Below are 16468 nucleotides of genomic sequence, written 5' to 3'. Positions count from 1 at the left end.
AGCCTCACCTGCTTCATTCTACTACGTTAATAAATCTTTAATACATTAGCTCATCCATGAACATGATTTCTGCCCGAGTCCCATTGGATTGCTTCGGCTGTGGGGATGAAGACGACAACTCCCATGATTCCACACCCAGTAACGGCGTCATCTAACTACGCATTTGTTCCTTTGTTTGTTTTGAATACGTGCCCTCTAGTGGCAAAAAATTATATATTGTGCCTTTAATTGCCCAAAATGAATGTTAAAGTGATCAATATTGATTGTGGAAAACACTGCACAACGCAACTTTTGAATATGACCAAAAAATGTGTGTTTCACTAACCGTAAGCAGCTGCCCAAGCCACAGGCATGAAGTCCTTGCCGAGCGATGCACTGTCAAGTGTCCGCTGAGCACTGCCAGGGTCCTCACCCCCTACCACCACTTCCATGTAGACCTCATCTGTGATTTTAGCCACATCTGTTTGAGGAAAAACACATAATATCACTTGGAGGAAACACCTTCATAACCAGCTGACAGTAAAGGGACTCACTGATATCATCCTGGTTTTGATTGGCTTCATCCATTGACATGTACACCATCTTTTCTCTTATCGGCATTCCAGAAGGATCTACCAGCTCCACAGTTTCATCTACATCAAGCTCAGTGTCTCCTATGTCAACAGTGCCTCCTGTAAATTATCCATAAATCTATAAACACCAAATATATATACACACTAAGATAAAAAGTGTTTGATATAAGCTCTGTAATGAAGTATAGCATCGTGCTGCAGACTTGAAGAGAGTTCTAACATACCCAAGCCCTCCTCCTCTGGGTGAGCCTTGATGATGTACACTTTGATGACCTCTTGACCCTCATCATCCTTCTCCACATCCTCTGGGTCTTCTAAAGTGCCTTCAATAGTAACTTTCGCATCCTCATCGGAAACCACCTTTCCACCCTCACCCACTGAAATAAAACCAAGACAAGTCAAAGACAAACACAAAGTGGAAGCTTTAAACAGCAGCAACAGTAATATGGTTAAAAACACTTGTGTTTAATAAATAAATAATAATGAGAGAAGCACCAATTCTGATTATTACTTTCATGCTATGACCAATAGCTGATAAATATTGATATTAAAATTCTATACTATTTTATCTAAATAAATTAACACTAAAAACTAAAATCAGTTATTTTAAACGATACATGATAAAGTGAATTTAGGCATCATAAAAATGATAATGTATGGTATGGAAATTTGCTAAAGATTAGAGTTGTTAAATTATTCATGTTTTTAAAAATTAACGTCAATTGAGCGTTAGATGATGGCAAAGGTAATCTAAAATTAGAGCAATTGAGCATGCACAATTCTATATTATAAAACGGATAGTTCCGGTCCTTGATTCTGATTGGTTGAGCCGCGTTCGAAGCTGTTGTAAATTACACAACAAACATACACCATAGTTTACTTCTGTGTGTTGCTCGGCAACCACTTTGTTGGAACCACAACTGTTTCTGAGGAACTACATTGTTTGGATGTTAGAATACTGTTTTTATTCATATCATTACACTTTATTTGCTCTGTTTTATTCTGTGAAACCTTACTACGTATATGGAATAACCGTTTTATAAAAGCAATAAGCCCCGTGAAGCCGTGGTTTACAGTGAATTTATAACAGCTAAGGGGGTTATAACGCCCCTTCGCTGTTATAAATTCACTGTAAACCACGGCTTCTTGGGGCTTATTGCTTTAATGAATATCAACCACTAAATGAATCTCTGAATTAAAAGAAAATAATAAGAATATGAATTATAATTAATAATAAATAATGAACCCGTTGTGAAATTTATGTGAGGAAATCTTTTGCCATCACTTGGATTTCCTTTGAAATGACTGGAGTTCGCTTACAAAAATGTGCTGAAAATGTTACTGTTGTCAAGCAGCACAGAAACTTCCTGAACAATGAGTCATTAATATCCACAGATCCTTTTCAACAAATGTTTTATTCTGATTGGCTGAAGCCACTCACAAGAGATCATGAGGTAGTCTCCACAGGTGTCAGGATCCTCCTGTACCTGAGCGTCAGTCACCACATCAACCTCCAGTCCTTCCTCCTCCAGAGCCACATCATCGGGTGACATAACACAGGTCTCCACAGCAATGGTGCCAAGCGCTTCGTCTTCATCTGTGCATGGCACGTACTCCGCCACCACATCCTCGATGGCTTCCTGGATGACCAGCTCCTCATGGGCGAGGCCGTGCACCGTGATCTTCTCACCCTCCACATCAGACACGAGAACCGACTCCTGCAGTTCAACCACCACCTCGTCTTCTCCATCAACCTCTTCATGTAGAAGAACAAATAAATGTCTTTACATTCATAAACCAACAATCTGAGAGACTTCAGTCATTGTTTGTTTACCTGTCCCATGGAATATGATCTTGGGCTCATGGGAATGGAGAGAGAGAGCCGTTACATCTTCATCCATTGTCTCCACTGGTCATCTGCATAATATAAGACCTACAGGAACAACATGCAAAATGAAATAAAACCATCAGAGCACAATAAGAACATAAAAGTCTAATTTGTATGCAATTTACAGCATAAAATCAGCATTATATAATATTTTGTCAGAGTTGTCTTGCAATAGGATACGTTGGGATATAACAAAGATAACCACAACATCACAAAAGAAAGTGATAAAATAACCAGGTCATATATTCATATTTATTTTCTAGTTCCTTCCCATCACTAAAGCAATTAAGTTATTCTAGTAGTTATACATTTTATATCCCAATCAAATGCATGTCTTGATATATTTGTATAAAATAATAAATATAATTTTTAGGATGAAAATCATTAAATCTTTTAATTTAAATGTAATAACATGGTTAAATGTAAGCTTTAGCAAATCTCAAAATGAACACCTGCTTTTCATACTATAGGCTACATCATATTGTGATGCCTAAATTCACTTGCAGTATTTTAAATGACTTTAGTGATTTTAGTTAGTAGCGTTTTATTTTTGTTTTGTTTTTTTTGACAAAATTTTGTAGAATTTAATAATAGCCATCAGTTGTAGGCCATAACATGAAAATACTTTTCACATGTTTCTTGATATTGTATAAAATAACGAACATAATTTTTAAGATGGAAATCATTAAATCATATTTAAATTTAATAACTTTAGTTTGCCATTATGTATATAGTCAAATTATTAATACATCTAAGTACCTGCTCTAGACCAGTGAATATTTTTGAAAGTCTGGTACACCCTTATGTAGAAATACTTTAAATTACAACACAAGCAGATTTATTTTCAAAGTTACAGAGCTCAAAAACAACTGCACAATAGGAATTACCTTATTATACTAGTAGTACAGTAACTTTAAGGCAAACAGGCTTCCATGAATCCCATAATCTGATACTGTAATGTAGTGTATCTATTCCCATCTGTGACAGTAAGAAGGGGCGTACCCTTGACGAGACTGGAGCGCAGTGCCCCGCCCACTGCTATAAATAACCAGGCACGCCCCCTTTCCCAATCATCGCCATTTTGAATAAATTAAAATAATTCATCAAATCTCATAAATATATACTTCAGTGTCAGCACAACGACACTCAATATGATCTGCAACACAATTATAGTTTGCGTAATCCATCTGAACCTTAAATAAATGTGTAGTTGCTTATGAATCAGTCATGCGGGTCTTGAGAGTTTCGTCTCCGCGGCCTACTTTAGGCCTCTGAAGGCCGCAGCTCGCTGCTAACAAAGGCCTACGCGCCACTGCAACGACGTTAATCTCTCTGACAGATAAACACGTATTTCACACAGACTCCAAAATATCGCATCAGATGCTAATCTAACAAATATCAAATTTAATATTCTGTTAAACTCAGCGGCCTACCTTTTGTATTTTTTTGTTTCGTTTCCAAGGCCGTACGGGTTTCCTTCTCCCACCCCCAGACTCGGGCAGAACGCAGACGGGGCTCTTGTGTGAGCAGGGCGGGCCGCCGCAGAGCGCGGAGGGGAGGGGCCGAGTCTGATGCGCTCCGAGGCGCTGCAGCCTCCAGCTCCGCCGGCGATTACGCCGCCTTCAGAGGCGCACGTCACAGCCTCGGAGCCGCAGGAAAATGCGGAAGGAGTCTGAAAGAAGTGGCCGCAGTCCGGCTCTTTTGGCAGGCCCGCAAACTGTATTTTCTCTGCGCGTTGGCCATTTTAAAACTAGGCGGTATTGAGTAAAACCAAACGAATGATTTTGTTTGGCGCTTTGGAAGTCGCTTGTGAGGGAGTATTTGTGGGCTTTATTTTGTGGCGGCGTGAAAGGCGTATGATGCGGAATGATTAGCGAGCTCGGGATATTAGCCAGTTAAGGATTTATGCATATAAAATGGTTTAAAATGACTATAAAGGCTTATTAGGAAAATAGTTTTGGTTGGAAATATTTGCTGAGTAGCACATTCGCACAGGTTAGTGCGAATACGGTTACTGACCTGGTGGTTTTACGTTTTTATTCTTTTCTTTTTATAAAGACGCTTGAACATATGTCAGTTTGTTCTAACATTAGGTACAGGCCGACATACTTTTTATAAACAAGAACTATTAGCATACATCAAAAACCAAGCAAACATATATAACAAACAATATACAAAAATAATATAAATTAAAAATAGCGACAGCATATAAAAACACTCAAAATTATAATATTAATACTCATTTGAATTAGCTAAGCGATGAGGTTGGCTAGAGATAATCAGATCGAGTCTAATGTTCTAACACCATTAAATACTATAACTGAGGTTATTAATTAAGGTATAATGCTGCCAAACTGTTAAGACACAACTGCTGCTCATTCAAAAACCTGTTACTACATGCTTATAGATCACCTTTATCATGGTTTTAATATACAACAACATTTGTTCAGGATATTTAAGTTTAATCAAATGTATAGAAACCAACATATCTGTTGTGAACCTGTACCCCCACTTCTAAATAATCATTACTTATTGACTCGTGTTAATTTGTCACCCCACATTTTCAAATGATTTTGGATGCTATTAATAACCCTGCATGCCATACTAAAATAAGGTTGTTGCAGCAATTTTATCACTACACTGCTCTTGCGAGAATAAGGTTTTAATAGTAATTGTAGTGGTTGAAAGGAAGCACCATTTTCAGAAAACAGAGCACACAAAACAGTTTGATTCAAAAGGTTTTTATTAGTCATCTTCTTTGTCAAGCCAAGGAATATTGTTTTCATTGCATTTCTCATATAAATGACACCAATCCTTCCACACAGGATGGTGAACATCTTAAAATACAGGGCCAGTGCATTCCTATCAAAAAGAGCCTTTCCATTCACTCTGCGCTGACGACGAAACACGCTGGCCTGTGCACAAGTGTGTGTGAAAATGATTTAATAATTATGTCCGGCACAGAGACATTGAAAAAATGTGGTCACTCCTCAATCATCATCGACTGTGGGTGTGATGGTCACCCCTCTCCTGATCTGACCCCATCCGATCAAACTAGGGAAGAGAAACAAGTCAATGACTGTTCAAACTACATTGATGAAAAGTGGAAAATATCTAAATTATAAAACAAGTTTTTGAATAATTGCGCATGATTCATTGATGCACATTATTTCACAGAACAAACAGCTGAATTAAAATTTGCTCACCGCCAATGTTTCTCCACTCTGCGACTCAAGGCGATCTTCTCCCCCACCTCTGTGCACACAGGGTTAGTGAGCACAATCTTGGCCAAATCAGCTTTCACTGCACTCACACGACCTCCTGTCGACAGCGAGCCAATGTTTACCATCAGCACCTCATTCTTCGACAGCTTCTGAACCTGTAGGCCAAATCAGTAAGAAAATCAAAAACTGCAAAAACATTCAAAATATGGCAAAAGTACAGTTAAATCAGAATGCTTAGTTATTAACATTGCATACCATATACACTCTACCATTCAAAAGTTTGTGGTCAGTAAAATTTTATAGGGAAGAGAAACAAGTCAATGACTGTTCAAACTACATTGATGAAAAGTGGAAAATATCTAAATTATAAAACAAGTTTTTGAATAATTGCGCATGATTCATTGATGCACATTATTTCACAGAACAAACAGCTGAATTAAAATTTGCTCACCGCCAATGTTTCTCCACTCTGCGACTCAAGGCGATCTTCTCCCCCACCTCTGTGCACACAGGGTTAGTGAGCACAATCTTGGCCAAATCAGCTTTCACTGCACTCACACGACCTCCTGTCGACAGCGAGCCAATGTTTACCATCAGCACCTCATTCTTCGACAGCTTCTGAACCTGTAGGCCAAATCAGTAAGAAAATCAAAAACTGCAAAAACATTCAAAATATGGCAAAAGTACAGTTAAATCAGAATGCTTAGTTATTAACATTTCATACCATATACACTCTACCATTCAAAAGTTTGTGGTCAGTAAAATTTGATGCAAGTAAAAAAAAAAAAGATCAAGAGAATCAGAATCAAAGAATCCTGAAATATGTCATAACCAAATGTATGCAATTCCAGTGACAAGCAATTTGTCCGCACCAGATGTAATACACAGCCAATCAGGTGTTGGCAGCTTTCTCTGTACTGCATTTGCCGCAAAATAGATAACAACCCAATTAAGAAACATTAAACCCTTTTTTAACACTATTAAAAATACATACAGAGTGACTGAAATAATTTTTTGTCAGAAGATACACTTGTTTGCTCACAACGAGTTCACAGTATAAACACTGTTTCCTTTATTTTCAAGATCTGAATGGTAAACTATCCATTGTCCCTTCCAGCATGGCTATAAAAGTCATGTGAAACGATATTCAAACTTGCATTAATCCCTTTTAACATTAAATAAAGCACATAATCAATATCTGAGATTTTCGTCATAGTATGTACTTGTTCCAGCTGCGACGTCACAAATAGAAACCGTTTCTTAAACAGAATCCCTTGTCGCTTGAAGCATTTTGCTTTAACGTCTGGGTTAGAACTAGGGATGCACCGAATTTTTGGCAGCCGAAAATTATCGGCCGAAAACCAAAAATGCCGAAAGAGAAAAACGGCCGAAAATATAGGCTACATATAATAATATATATGGCGCTGCGCCCCGCCCGGCAGTGTTCAGTGCGCAGGTTTCACTCTCCTCGTCACTGCGTGGTTTGACGCTCCGCTCAGTATTCACTGTTGCCAACTCTCGCAAGATAAATAAGCAACCGCAGCTTCAAAAACAAGCCCAATATTTTCTGGATGATTTATTATCATCAATATTATTTATTATCAATTATTTTTTTTTTACCAATAAATGACCCTGCAACATATTAAAACTGAAACCACTCTTTTATCTGAAAAGCAAAAACAGAAGTTATTTAGCAAAAATCAGCCAACTGCAACAAAGTGGGAACAAAACTCATCTCCAATCACCTGTGAGCAGAATAGGATTGGAGAGATGGAAAAGGAGAAAAACACAGCTTCAACGGGGAGCTGTAACATAGCCACGTATTTATAGCCTACTAAAATATAGGCTATTCGAACCAAATGTATATACTCTTAGTATTAGTATAGGACTACTTGTTTTTTTATTACAGTCCGTGATAATTAATACATTACAAAAACATTGTAAAAATGTAAAATTAGGCTAAAAGAAAGTCATTCCACTCCTCTATGTCTACTTCTATTATCGCTTGGATTACAGTGTCACGCGCCTTCTTTCTGAACGTGATTTTTCTCCAATTATGGCGAGGAGGGGGCGGAACATTTGGCAAATTACGCTGCAGCACTTCTATTATTGCACTGGTTGACTATTAACCGTGAGCAGACAGAGTGTCAATCAATGCATTGGAGAATACAGCAAACATAAATAAAGAAACGATGTTGCTTGTCAGATTTTCCTAACAAGCAACCATATTTTTAAAAATAAGCCCAAAAATCCTTCATGGATTTTTTCATGCAACTTTACAAAAAAAGAAGGCCAAAGTCAAGTATAATACACGGACTTGGCAACTTTGTCAGTATTCCGCTCTATGAATGTGTGTTCCGCTCATGCTCACCGGAAAAGCAAAGTCTGCTCAAATAACGTGCTGACAGGAAATTTCTATGTAGTATATTTGTTCCTGTTTGCAGTAGCGCTACTGTGCTGTAACATGGTGTAGGCTAGTACAGTTGTACTGGGCAACGCTGGTAAAATGATGCAAACTTCAGTGACGCTATGCTCTGCTCATATGCTCTGATAATAATAGCTTTGTAGGACTATACATTATTTGCATAATTAGTCCAAAAAAAACCCCAAAAACTACTTATATCTGATTCTGTTACACAGAAGTGAATAAAAATAATATACTGATATTTAATATTAAGGTAACACTTTACAACAAGGTTCCATTAGTTAATGTATTAACTAACATGAATGAACAATACATTTATTAATCTTTCTTAATGTTAGTTAATGAAAATACAGTTCATTGTTAGTTCATGTTAATTCAGAGTGCATTAACTGTTAACAAGCACAACTGTTGATTTTAATAATGCATTAGTAAATGTTGAAATTAACTAACTAAAATTAATAAATGCTGAAGAACTATTGTTCATTCTTAGTTCATGTTAACTAAAGTAGTTAACTAATTTTAACTAATGAACCTTATTGTAAAGTGTTACCAATATTAATATAAATTCTGTCCAGTTTTATTGTATTACTTTCCTTTCAGTAAAAGTGTGGTTATTTTATTGGCTTGTGTTTTTTAAATTCAGTATAATTAAAATTGAGTTAAATTTAAAGTCTTACAAAATTACTTTATATTATTTAATAAAATAGTAAATGATCATTACAAAGCATTTTCGGTTTCGATTTTCAGCCAAGTGCATCCAGAATTTTCGGTTTCGGCCCAGAATTTTCATTTTGGTGCATCCCTAGTTAGAACATAGTGTAATGGTTTCCACAAAACTATTAATTAACATTTTTAACTTTGCCAAAAAACAAAACAAAACAAAAAGATCATGTGACAATGAAGACTGTAGTAATGACTGCTGAAAACTCAGCTTTGCCATCACAGGAATAAATGACATTTTAAAATGTATCCAAATAGAAAATAGTGTTTGAACATACTATTTAAAATTGTAATAATATTTCACAAGATTACAGTTTGAACTGTATTTTTGATCAAATAAATGCAGCCTTGGTGATATTTTTCTTTCAAAAACAAACAAAATCTTACCAAAATCTTACAAACCCAAATCTTTGAACGGTAGTATGTACAGTATATTATGTCTGTATTGCTAGAAATAAGTTTGGCCAGCCTCGTGAAATAACACCATTACAATGCCTATGCATTAATAGTGGACTACATGAAACACAAAACTCTAATTTCGATATGAGGAATTGCCTAAAATTCATAAGTCTAGTCTCATTCATAAGGATGTGGAACAATAAACAGAGTTAATATTTTGTTTTGATGATACTACTTTTAAAAGCTTTACCTTGGCTGCTTTCTTGTCACCCTCAGTGCGCACACCAAGCAGCCTTCTTAAAAGGAAGTAGGAGATCTCAAGCTCTGTGAAGATCTCAGGAAGAGCCCCCACAGCGCCAAGGACCTGGCCCACCATACGATCTGCTCTGCACAGTGTAGGGTCGATCTTGGTGCCAACACCTGCAACAGAGAATGTGCATAACAAATATTAAATCATGTAACAACAACACACACAATTACAAGACTGCAGTAATGTTTAAGTCTGCATACCAATAAGGCCACCAGGAGCAGCGTACTGGAGGTCATTGTGTTCGGCAAACAGGGAGACAATTTTGGAGAAGATAGGTTTGCACATTAGTTTGCCTTCATGGTCCTTAGAAACAATACCTGGTCTGACCTCAATCTCCTGTCCAACCTTGAACCAAAATAAACACAGAGGAGAAAAGCATAAAAAGAGGAACAGAAATAGCAACAGCAAAGCAGAAGCCTGATAGTCTGACAATGAAATTGCTTTAGGAATTGTGGGACGGTGGAAAAATGCTTGGCATAAATTGGATCAAACAAGTCAAAAGTTACCTTCAGGACTCCTTTGAGGATACTTCCTCCAGCTACACCACCTTTCAGATCATCTACTTCACAGCCAGGCTTATTGACATCAAATGACCTGATTACTGTAAAAAACAAAAACCCATATTCATCTAAACTTTGACACTGAGCACAATGAGTCATCTTTAGTAATATTCAAGGTCTCCTACCAATAAGTCGAGGCTCAGAGGTGAAGTCGCGGACAGGCACAGGGATCTTATTTACAATGTACTCGCAGACAACCTCAATGTTGTACTTGAGCTGGGCTGAGATCGGGATGATTGGAGCTCCCTCTGCTACTGTGCCTGAAGGAAAATAAATGAAAGTGAAACCTTATTATAATGGGACAGTTTATCCACCAGTCACTCTGTACAACTCATTCAGGGCGTTTCAAGGACACATAAAAGAATAACACAAAGAATCCATGTTAAATGGATAATTCACCCAAAATTACCATTCTGTCATAATCTACTCATCCTCATGCCATCGATCTAAAAAGACAGTATTTTGGAGTTTTTGTTGGATTTGTATGTTGGATTTTTTGGAACATGACAGACCCATTCACTTATATGGAAAAAAAAATCCACATTTAAAAAATTGTGTTCAACAAAAAAAAAATACAGTCATTCAGGTCAAACAATATGAGGGTGAGTAAATGAGGACAACTTTTCAATTTTGGATTAACTCTTTTTCCAATTTCAATTTCAGGGAATGAAGTAATCTCTAGATTTGTTTGTCATGTTTGTGTTATCAAAACGTTGAAAGACGTATTTAGAATTAGATTAAATGCAACAGTAAAGACTTCCAAAATGTTAGAGTAGATTTCTATTTCAAAAAGACGCAGTTTTTAACATTGATAATAATAAGAGGAAGAAGAAAAAAAAAAAGAAATGTTTCTTTAGCACCAAATCAGCATATTAGAATGATTATTGAAGATTCATGTGACCCTAAAGACTGGAGTAATGACTGCTGAAAATTTAGCTTTGCATCACAGGAATAAACTACATTTTATAATATATTAAAATATATATTTAAGTGTAATATTTCACAATATTATTGTTTTTTTAACTTTATTTTTGTTCAAGTAAATGCAGCATTGGTGACAAGAGATTTCAAAAACATAAAAAATATATATTTTTTTTAATCTTACCGACCCAAATATTTAAACAGTATATCTCAATTCATATCGGCAATGACACTGTTATGATCTCTTGTTCGACTATCAGCAAATCCATGATATTTCAGAATAGCACCAAGCTAAAACTCTTACCCTGCACAAAAGCCAGGATCTGTTCATACTGCTCTTTGGCCTGACTTTCTTTCACCAAGTCGATTTTGTTCTGCAGAATTAGTATGTGCTTGAGCTTCATGATCTCAATGGCAGCCAAGTGCTCTGACGTCTGTGGCTGAGGGCATGATTCATTGCCAGCTGAAAGAGTAAAGAAGGTCATTAGCTACTCATACAACATGATAACGGCTGTGTTCATTACTTGCAAGACAAAAACCACTACAGGTTGCAACGTAAATACTCACCGATTAGGAGTAGCGCAGCATCCATTACAGCGGCACCGTTTAACATGGTGGCCATCAAGATGTCGTGACCCGGGCAATCCACAAATGAGACATGTCTAAAAAGACAAAAAGAATCAGGATGTCTGGGGAAACCAATGCTGGCTAACTGGACCATGATAACTGAATTATAAGAACTGACTATAGAGATTGAATTCAGAAGGAAATTCAGAAGGGCAGTCGTGGCCTAATGGTTAGAGAGTCGGACTTGTAACCCGAAGGTTGCGGGTTCGAGTCTCAGATCCGGCAGGGGGAGTGAATAACCCTCAATACCATGACTAAGGTGAGCAAGGCACCGAACCCCCAACTGCTCCCCGGGCGCCACAGCAATATGGCTGCCCACTGCTCCGGGTGTGTGTTCACGGTGTGTGGGTGTTCACTACTGTGTGTGTGCACTTGGATGGGTTAAATGCAGATACTTGCCATACTTGGCCACACTCACTCAAATAACACATTGATTAGACCAGTGGTTCTCAAAAAAAAGAAAACAAAAGACGTCTTCAGCAGACGGCATCACAAGCTGCTATTGTGAATTTGCCGCTACCCTTCAACAGCAACACACACCCACTGTCTACACCAGACACAACCGTTGTTGCATCTCACCTCATCTACACTGGACGCAACAAAGCGACTGTTGCTATTCCATTTGTCCTTTGACAGAAGTATTATTTGCTAGTCAGAGGTGAAGTGGGTGCCAGATTTTTATTTATTAAATTTTTTTAAAGGGGCATTACCAAAAAAGTTTGAGGACCAATGGACTGTACTTTAAACAAAAGCAAAACAAAACAAACATAAAAACACTAACTAATAGGGGTGGGAATCTTTTGGAACCTCACGATTCGATTCATCTCGATTCACGATTTTGAATCGAATTTCGATTCGATTTATGCAGATTTGATTCTAGTTTACTGTTTTGTGTTACGTTTCCTATTTGACTACAGCAGACAAAAATCTCACTGAATTAAATGTAAACCTTGAAATGTATTGTTTTTCTTCCCATTTTAATCAACCTAGTATTATAAAACAAATGCCATTTAAGCTTACTGCAATCATTACACACGAGTAGCAGTCGTCTGTAATAAAGCAATGCAGCCCTGAGACAAACTTCTCAGTACATGAATAAAATTCCTTGATACAAAAATATGGTAACACTTTAGTATAGGGACCAATTCTCACTATTAACTAGTTGCTTATTAGCATGCCTATAATTAACATATTGGCTGTTTATTAGTACTTATAAAGCACATATTTTGCATTACCATTTTCTACATCCCTAATCCTACCCAATACCTAAACTTAACAGCTACCTTACTATCTATTACCTTACTAGCAAATTAGGACTTTATAGAGGCAAATGTCGTAGTTAATGGTTTGTTAATGGCGAGAATTCAACCTTAAAATAAAGCGTAACCCAAAAATTTTAACTTTTGCATATAAAAAAAAAAAAGGCAGAATATAGAATCGTGATTCATATGTGAATCGTTTTTTCCCCCCACCCGTACTTACTAAACGATTAAAGCAGCACTATGTAACTTTTGGCACTCTAGCGGTTGATAAACAGACCTGCACACATCCCGCGGAAGAACATTCCAACCGGAGCTACTTCTCTAAGTTTATATCTATGGCGATTCACGCAGGTATGTGTTACTCCGCAGCGGTGACGACCCGACCAGGCTACAATAGTCCAAATATAAGTACTTATTATAAGTGTACCGTAGTGATTCGGAATAAGACAAAAACGCGGTTTGGAAGATGAATTCATGATGTACTTGCTCATTATATACATTTTGCAAATTTTGAACAGAAAAAGTTACATAGTGCTGCTGTAGGAATAGTTCACGTGTGAACTGATGCCATTTTTCATGTGATTTAATGCGCATACGTCATTCATTTTGGGGTGAAATATACCTTTAATACTAATGTAAAAAAGTGCTAAGGCCATGTATTCAAATGGTTATTTTATAGAATTGTATACATCTATATCCATTATATGATATTAAAATTATATATATATACATATATATAAAACCAACATACCTGACTAATTTGAAGTTGCCTTTGGTGCCAGGAATGTCTGTGGGGAACTCATCAGGTGTGCTGCTGCCACATGATCTGTAACACTCTGGCCGTGGACAACTTGGATCATCCAATTTATACACCTAAATATGGGATTTAATACAAAAGATATAAACTTTAAGCAAAAAATACAAACATCAAACCTCAGAAATAAATACTTCACATTTGCTCAAAAGAAATAACTTGTAACAGCCTCTCTTACAGGAAAAAAAAAAAAATTTCCTAAAAAGGGGTGCTGTAATTTGCTATTGCAAGCTTAAATTGAATCAAATAATTGCTATTACTAGCTTCTGACTCAGAGTGTAGCTTGCAAAAATTATTTTAAAGAGATTAGCAAACAACTCCATTACCTTAGCATTAGCATAACCCAACTTGATTGTAATGTTTCTCTCCAGCTCATTTTTGAATCTGACAGTGTGAACTCCAGAGATGGCTTTCACCACTGTTGATTTTCCGTGGGCTACATGACCAATAGTTCCTAGAGACAAAAAAATTGGCATAATTAATTTCATGTGACATTTGTTTGTATGCAAAGCAGCACCTTGCACAAAACAGTAAAAAGAAACCTCACCTATGTTTATTGTGGCTTGTCTGCTGATGATCTCTTGGGACAGAGGAGTTAGTTTCCTCACATCCTATAAGGCAAAACAGATTTGTTAATGCTAATCATCAAGAAAAGGAAGTATGGCAAGCTGTTTCATGTGTAAGTTAACTTTAAGAAAAGCATACAAACATCAAAAATATCAGTAGTGACAAGCTTCAAAGTAGGCCTGGGCGATAAAACGGTACCGATATTTATCGACGGTACACCTTCATCGATAACAATAGAAAAAATGTTCGATATAGTGCACGATATAGGCACGTGTTATGAGTGACGCAGACAGCACACACAAACACATGCTGTAATGCCTGCCTGTGATGAAGAGATTGTGAATAAAAAAAAAAAGAATATTAGTTGAATTTAAAATAAACATTTGCATCTAAATGCAAAAATGGTACAATCGAATGTTAGGTGTGCGTCAGGGAGCGTCATCAGTGGAGCACGAGATGCGGTGATGAAGTTGTAAGTCAAGTGACGTTGTTGCATTTTAATGTTTTGTTAGTCTAGGCCACGAGACGCGCCACTGCTGAGTTATTCATTCAAAATATCAGAGAAATATAGCAGCTCAATGTGTAGAAGATCTTGATTAGGTTAAAGGGATAATTCACCCAAAAAATTAAAATTCTGTCATTATTTATTCACCCTCATGTCATTCTAAACCCGTAAGACCTCCGTTCATCTTCGGAACACAAATTAAGATATTTTTGATGGAATCAGAGAGCTCTCTGACCCTCCCATAGACAGCAAGGGCCCTTACATGATCAAGGTCCAGAAATGTAGCAAGGACATCGGTAAAATAATCCATGTGACATCAGGGGTTCAACCGTAATTTTACGAAGCTACGAGAATACTTTTTGAGTGCAAAAGAAAAAACAACAACTTTATTCCTTTTACAGCTGCAGACTCAGGAAGATCCTGAAACACACCAGCAAACATAATAAAAGGAAACATTTAATTTATAATTTGTCTTAAATCTCATTTTGTAAAAAAAAAATTATAATAAAAAATCGTGAATTGAATCGAATCGTGAAATCAAAATCGTGAATCAAATCGAATCGTGAGTTGAGTGAATCGTTACATCCCTAGTTATTAATAAAAATGTTGTTCAATTAGCATGTTTTTGTGTTTTGCTTTGGTACTGAAATTGGTACCGAGAACCATGGATTTTCACTGGTATTGGTACCGAATACTGAAATTTTGGTACCGTGACAACACTACACTGAGCTATAGAGACAAAAAAAAAACTGTGCTGGTATCTGATCGGTATTGTCCGATACTCAGAACTTTTGTTATCGGATCGGGATCGGTTCTGAAAAAATGGTATCGTGCCACCCCTACACTATCGGCCGATAATCACGTTGGGATGATTGATCGGCAGTCTCCAAAAAGGCCGATCTCAAAAAAACGTTCTCAAGCTGATGACGCTGCTGTGAGAGGTTTGGCACGACATACAGTGGCACCATCTCAGTCTCTGTCCAGCGCGGGTAAAATAATTACCGGTATAATGCTGAAGGTGAGGTACTCACCTTCATATTTTTTCGTTAAATAACTTATAAAGTAATTAGAAAACCTTGTGTGAGACAATTTCACAAACAGCGTGAGTGAATCAACGCGCGCGCTCTCTTTCTCTCTTAAAATACGCAAATGTCTTCAAATCACCACACATCGCTATAAGCGGCCGCGCTGCACGCTGTACAGTTGACACAGGAATTGTCACTTGCACAATCGAGGCAGTGTCACATCGTCACTAAAGTTTATAAATTGCATTTCTTTTTAATTCTTGCCAGTGTTTAACCATTCTGCGCTCGCGCGCTCTTCTGGAGACTGTGTGCTCATGTACACTCACAACGCACACACATAATGCCAAGTTCACATTACTCCGTTTGCAGTGCTTATTTTTTCCGCGCTCATGTTAACGGATTAAAGCGTTCACTGCACACGGTTGCGGTCCGGCAGTGCGTCTGCAGCAGTGCAGAGATCGTTTCCGCACCGAGTCTATTTTTGCTGCGCTGCACGCGCTGAATTAAAGTAACAGCGCATTGTTTGCAGGAAATATGAACGTGGATTGACACGAAAATTTAGTAATTACACCATAAATGCATATTATTAAAGTCTACTGTGTTTCAAATGTCAACACATATGGCTTTTTGGCTAGGTTTAAAGGGAAAG

General features: G+C 37.2%; 2 protein-coding genes across 3 annotated transcripts in view; both read right to left on the bottom strand.

The window, feature by feature from the left end:
- The window catches only part of LOC107741728 (zinc finger X-chromosomal protein-like), an 8125-nt gene extending 3868 nt beyond the window's left edge, over positions 1-4257 (bottom strand). The window contains exons 1-6 of the mRNA XM_016554502.1: positions 3892-4257; positions 2407-2503; positions 2014-2328; positions 797-949; positions 534-671; positions 326-460 (exon numbers count right to left, since the gene is read on the bottom strand). Coding sequence (XP_016409988.1) covers positions 326-460; positions 534-671; positions 797-949; positions 2014-2328; positions 2407-2473 — 808 coding nt within the window. The 5' untranslated portion in view covers positions 2474-2503; positions 3892-4257. The remainder of the gene's footprint in view (positions 1-325; positions 461-533; positions 672-796; positions 950-2013; positions 2329-2406; positions 2504-3891) is intronic.
- A 928-nt stretch (positions 4258-5185) lies between these two features.
- Positions 5186-16468, bottom strand: part of LOC107741782 (eukaryotic translation initiation factor 2 subunit 3-like) — a 13626-nt gene continuing 2343 nt past the window's right edge. For both annotated transcript variants that reach the window (XM_016554576.1, XM_016554569.1), the window contains exons 3-13: positions 14270-14333; positions 14049-14176; positions 13660-13781; positions 11587-11681; positions 11324-11482; positions 10224-10358; positions 10045-10139; positions 9739-9883; positions 9479-9648; positions 6136-6308; positions 5186-5514 (exon numbers count right to left, since the gene is read on the bottom strand). In XM_016554576.1, the coding sequence (XP_016410062.1) occupies positions 5451-5514; positions 6136-6308; positions 9479-9648; positions 9739-9883; positions 10045-10139; positions 10224-10358; positions 11324-11482; positions 11587-11681; positions 13660-13781; positions 14049-14176; positions 14270-14333 (1350 nt within the window). In that variant the 3' untranslated portion in view covers positions 5186-5450. The remainder of the gene's footprint in view (positions 5515-6135; positions 6309-9478; positions 9649-9738; positions 9884-10044; positions 10140-10223; positions 10359-11323; positions 11483-11586; positions 11682-13659; positions 13782-14048; positions 14177-14269; positions 14334-16468) is intronic.

Source organism: Sinocyclocheilus rhinocerous, unplaced genomic scaffold, assembly GCF_001515625.1.
Source record: "Sinocyclocheilus rhinocerous isolate Xijiao unplaced genomic scaffold, SAMN03320098_v1.1 scaffold100, whole genome shotgun sequence".
In the NCBI taxonomy this organism is placed as follows: Eukaryota; Metazoa; Chordata; class Actinopteri; order Cypriniformes; family Cyprinidae; genus Sinocyclocheilus; species Sinocyclocheilus rhinocerous.
This window is presented reverse-complemented; position numbering and strand designations above follow the sequence as displayed.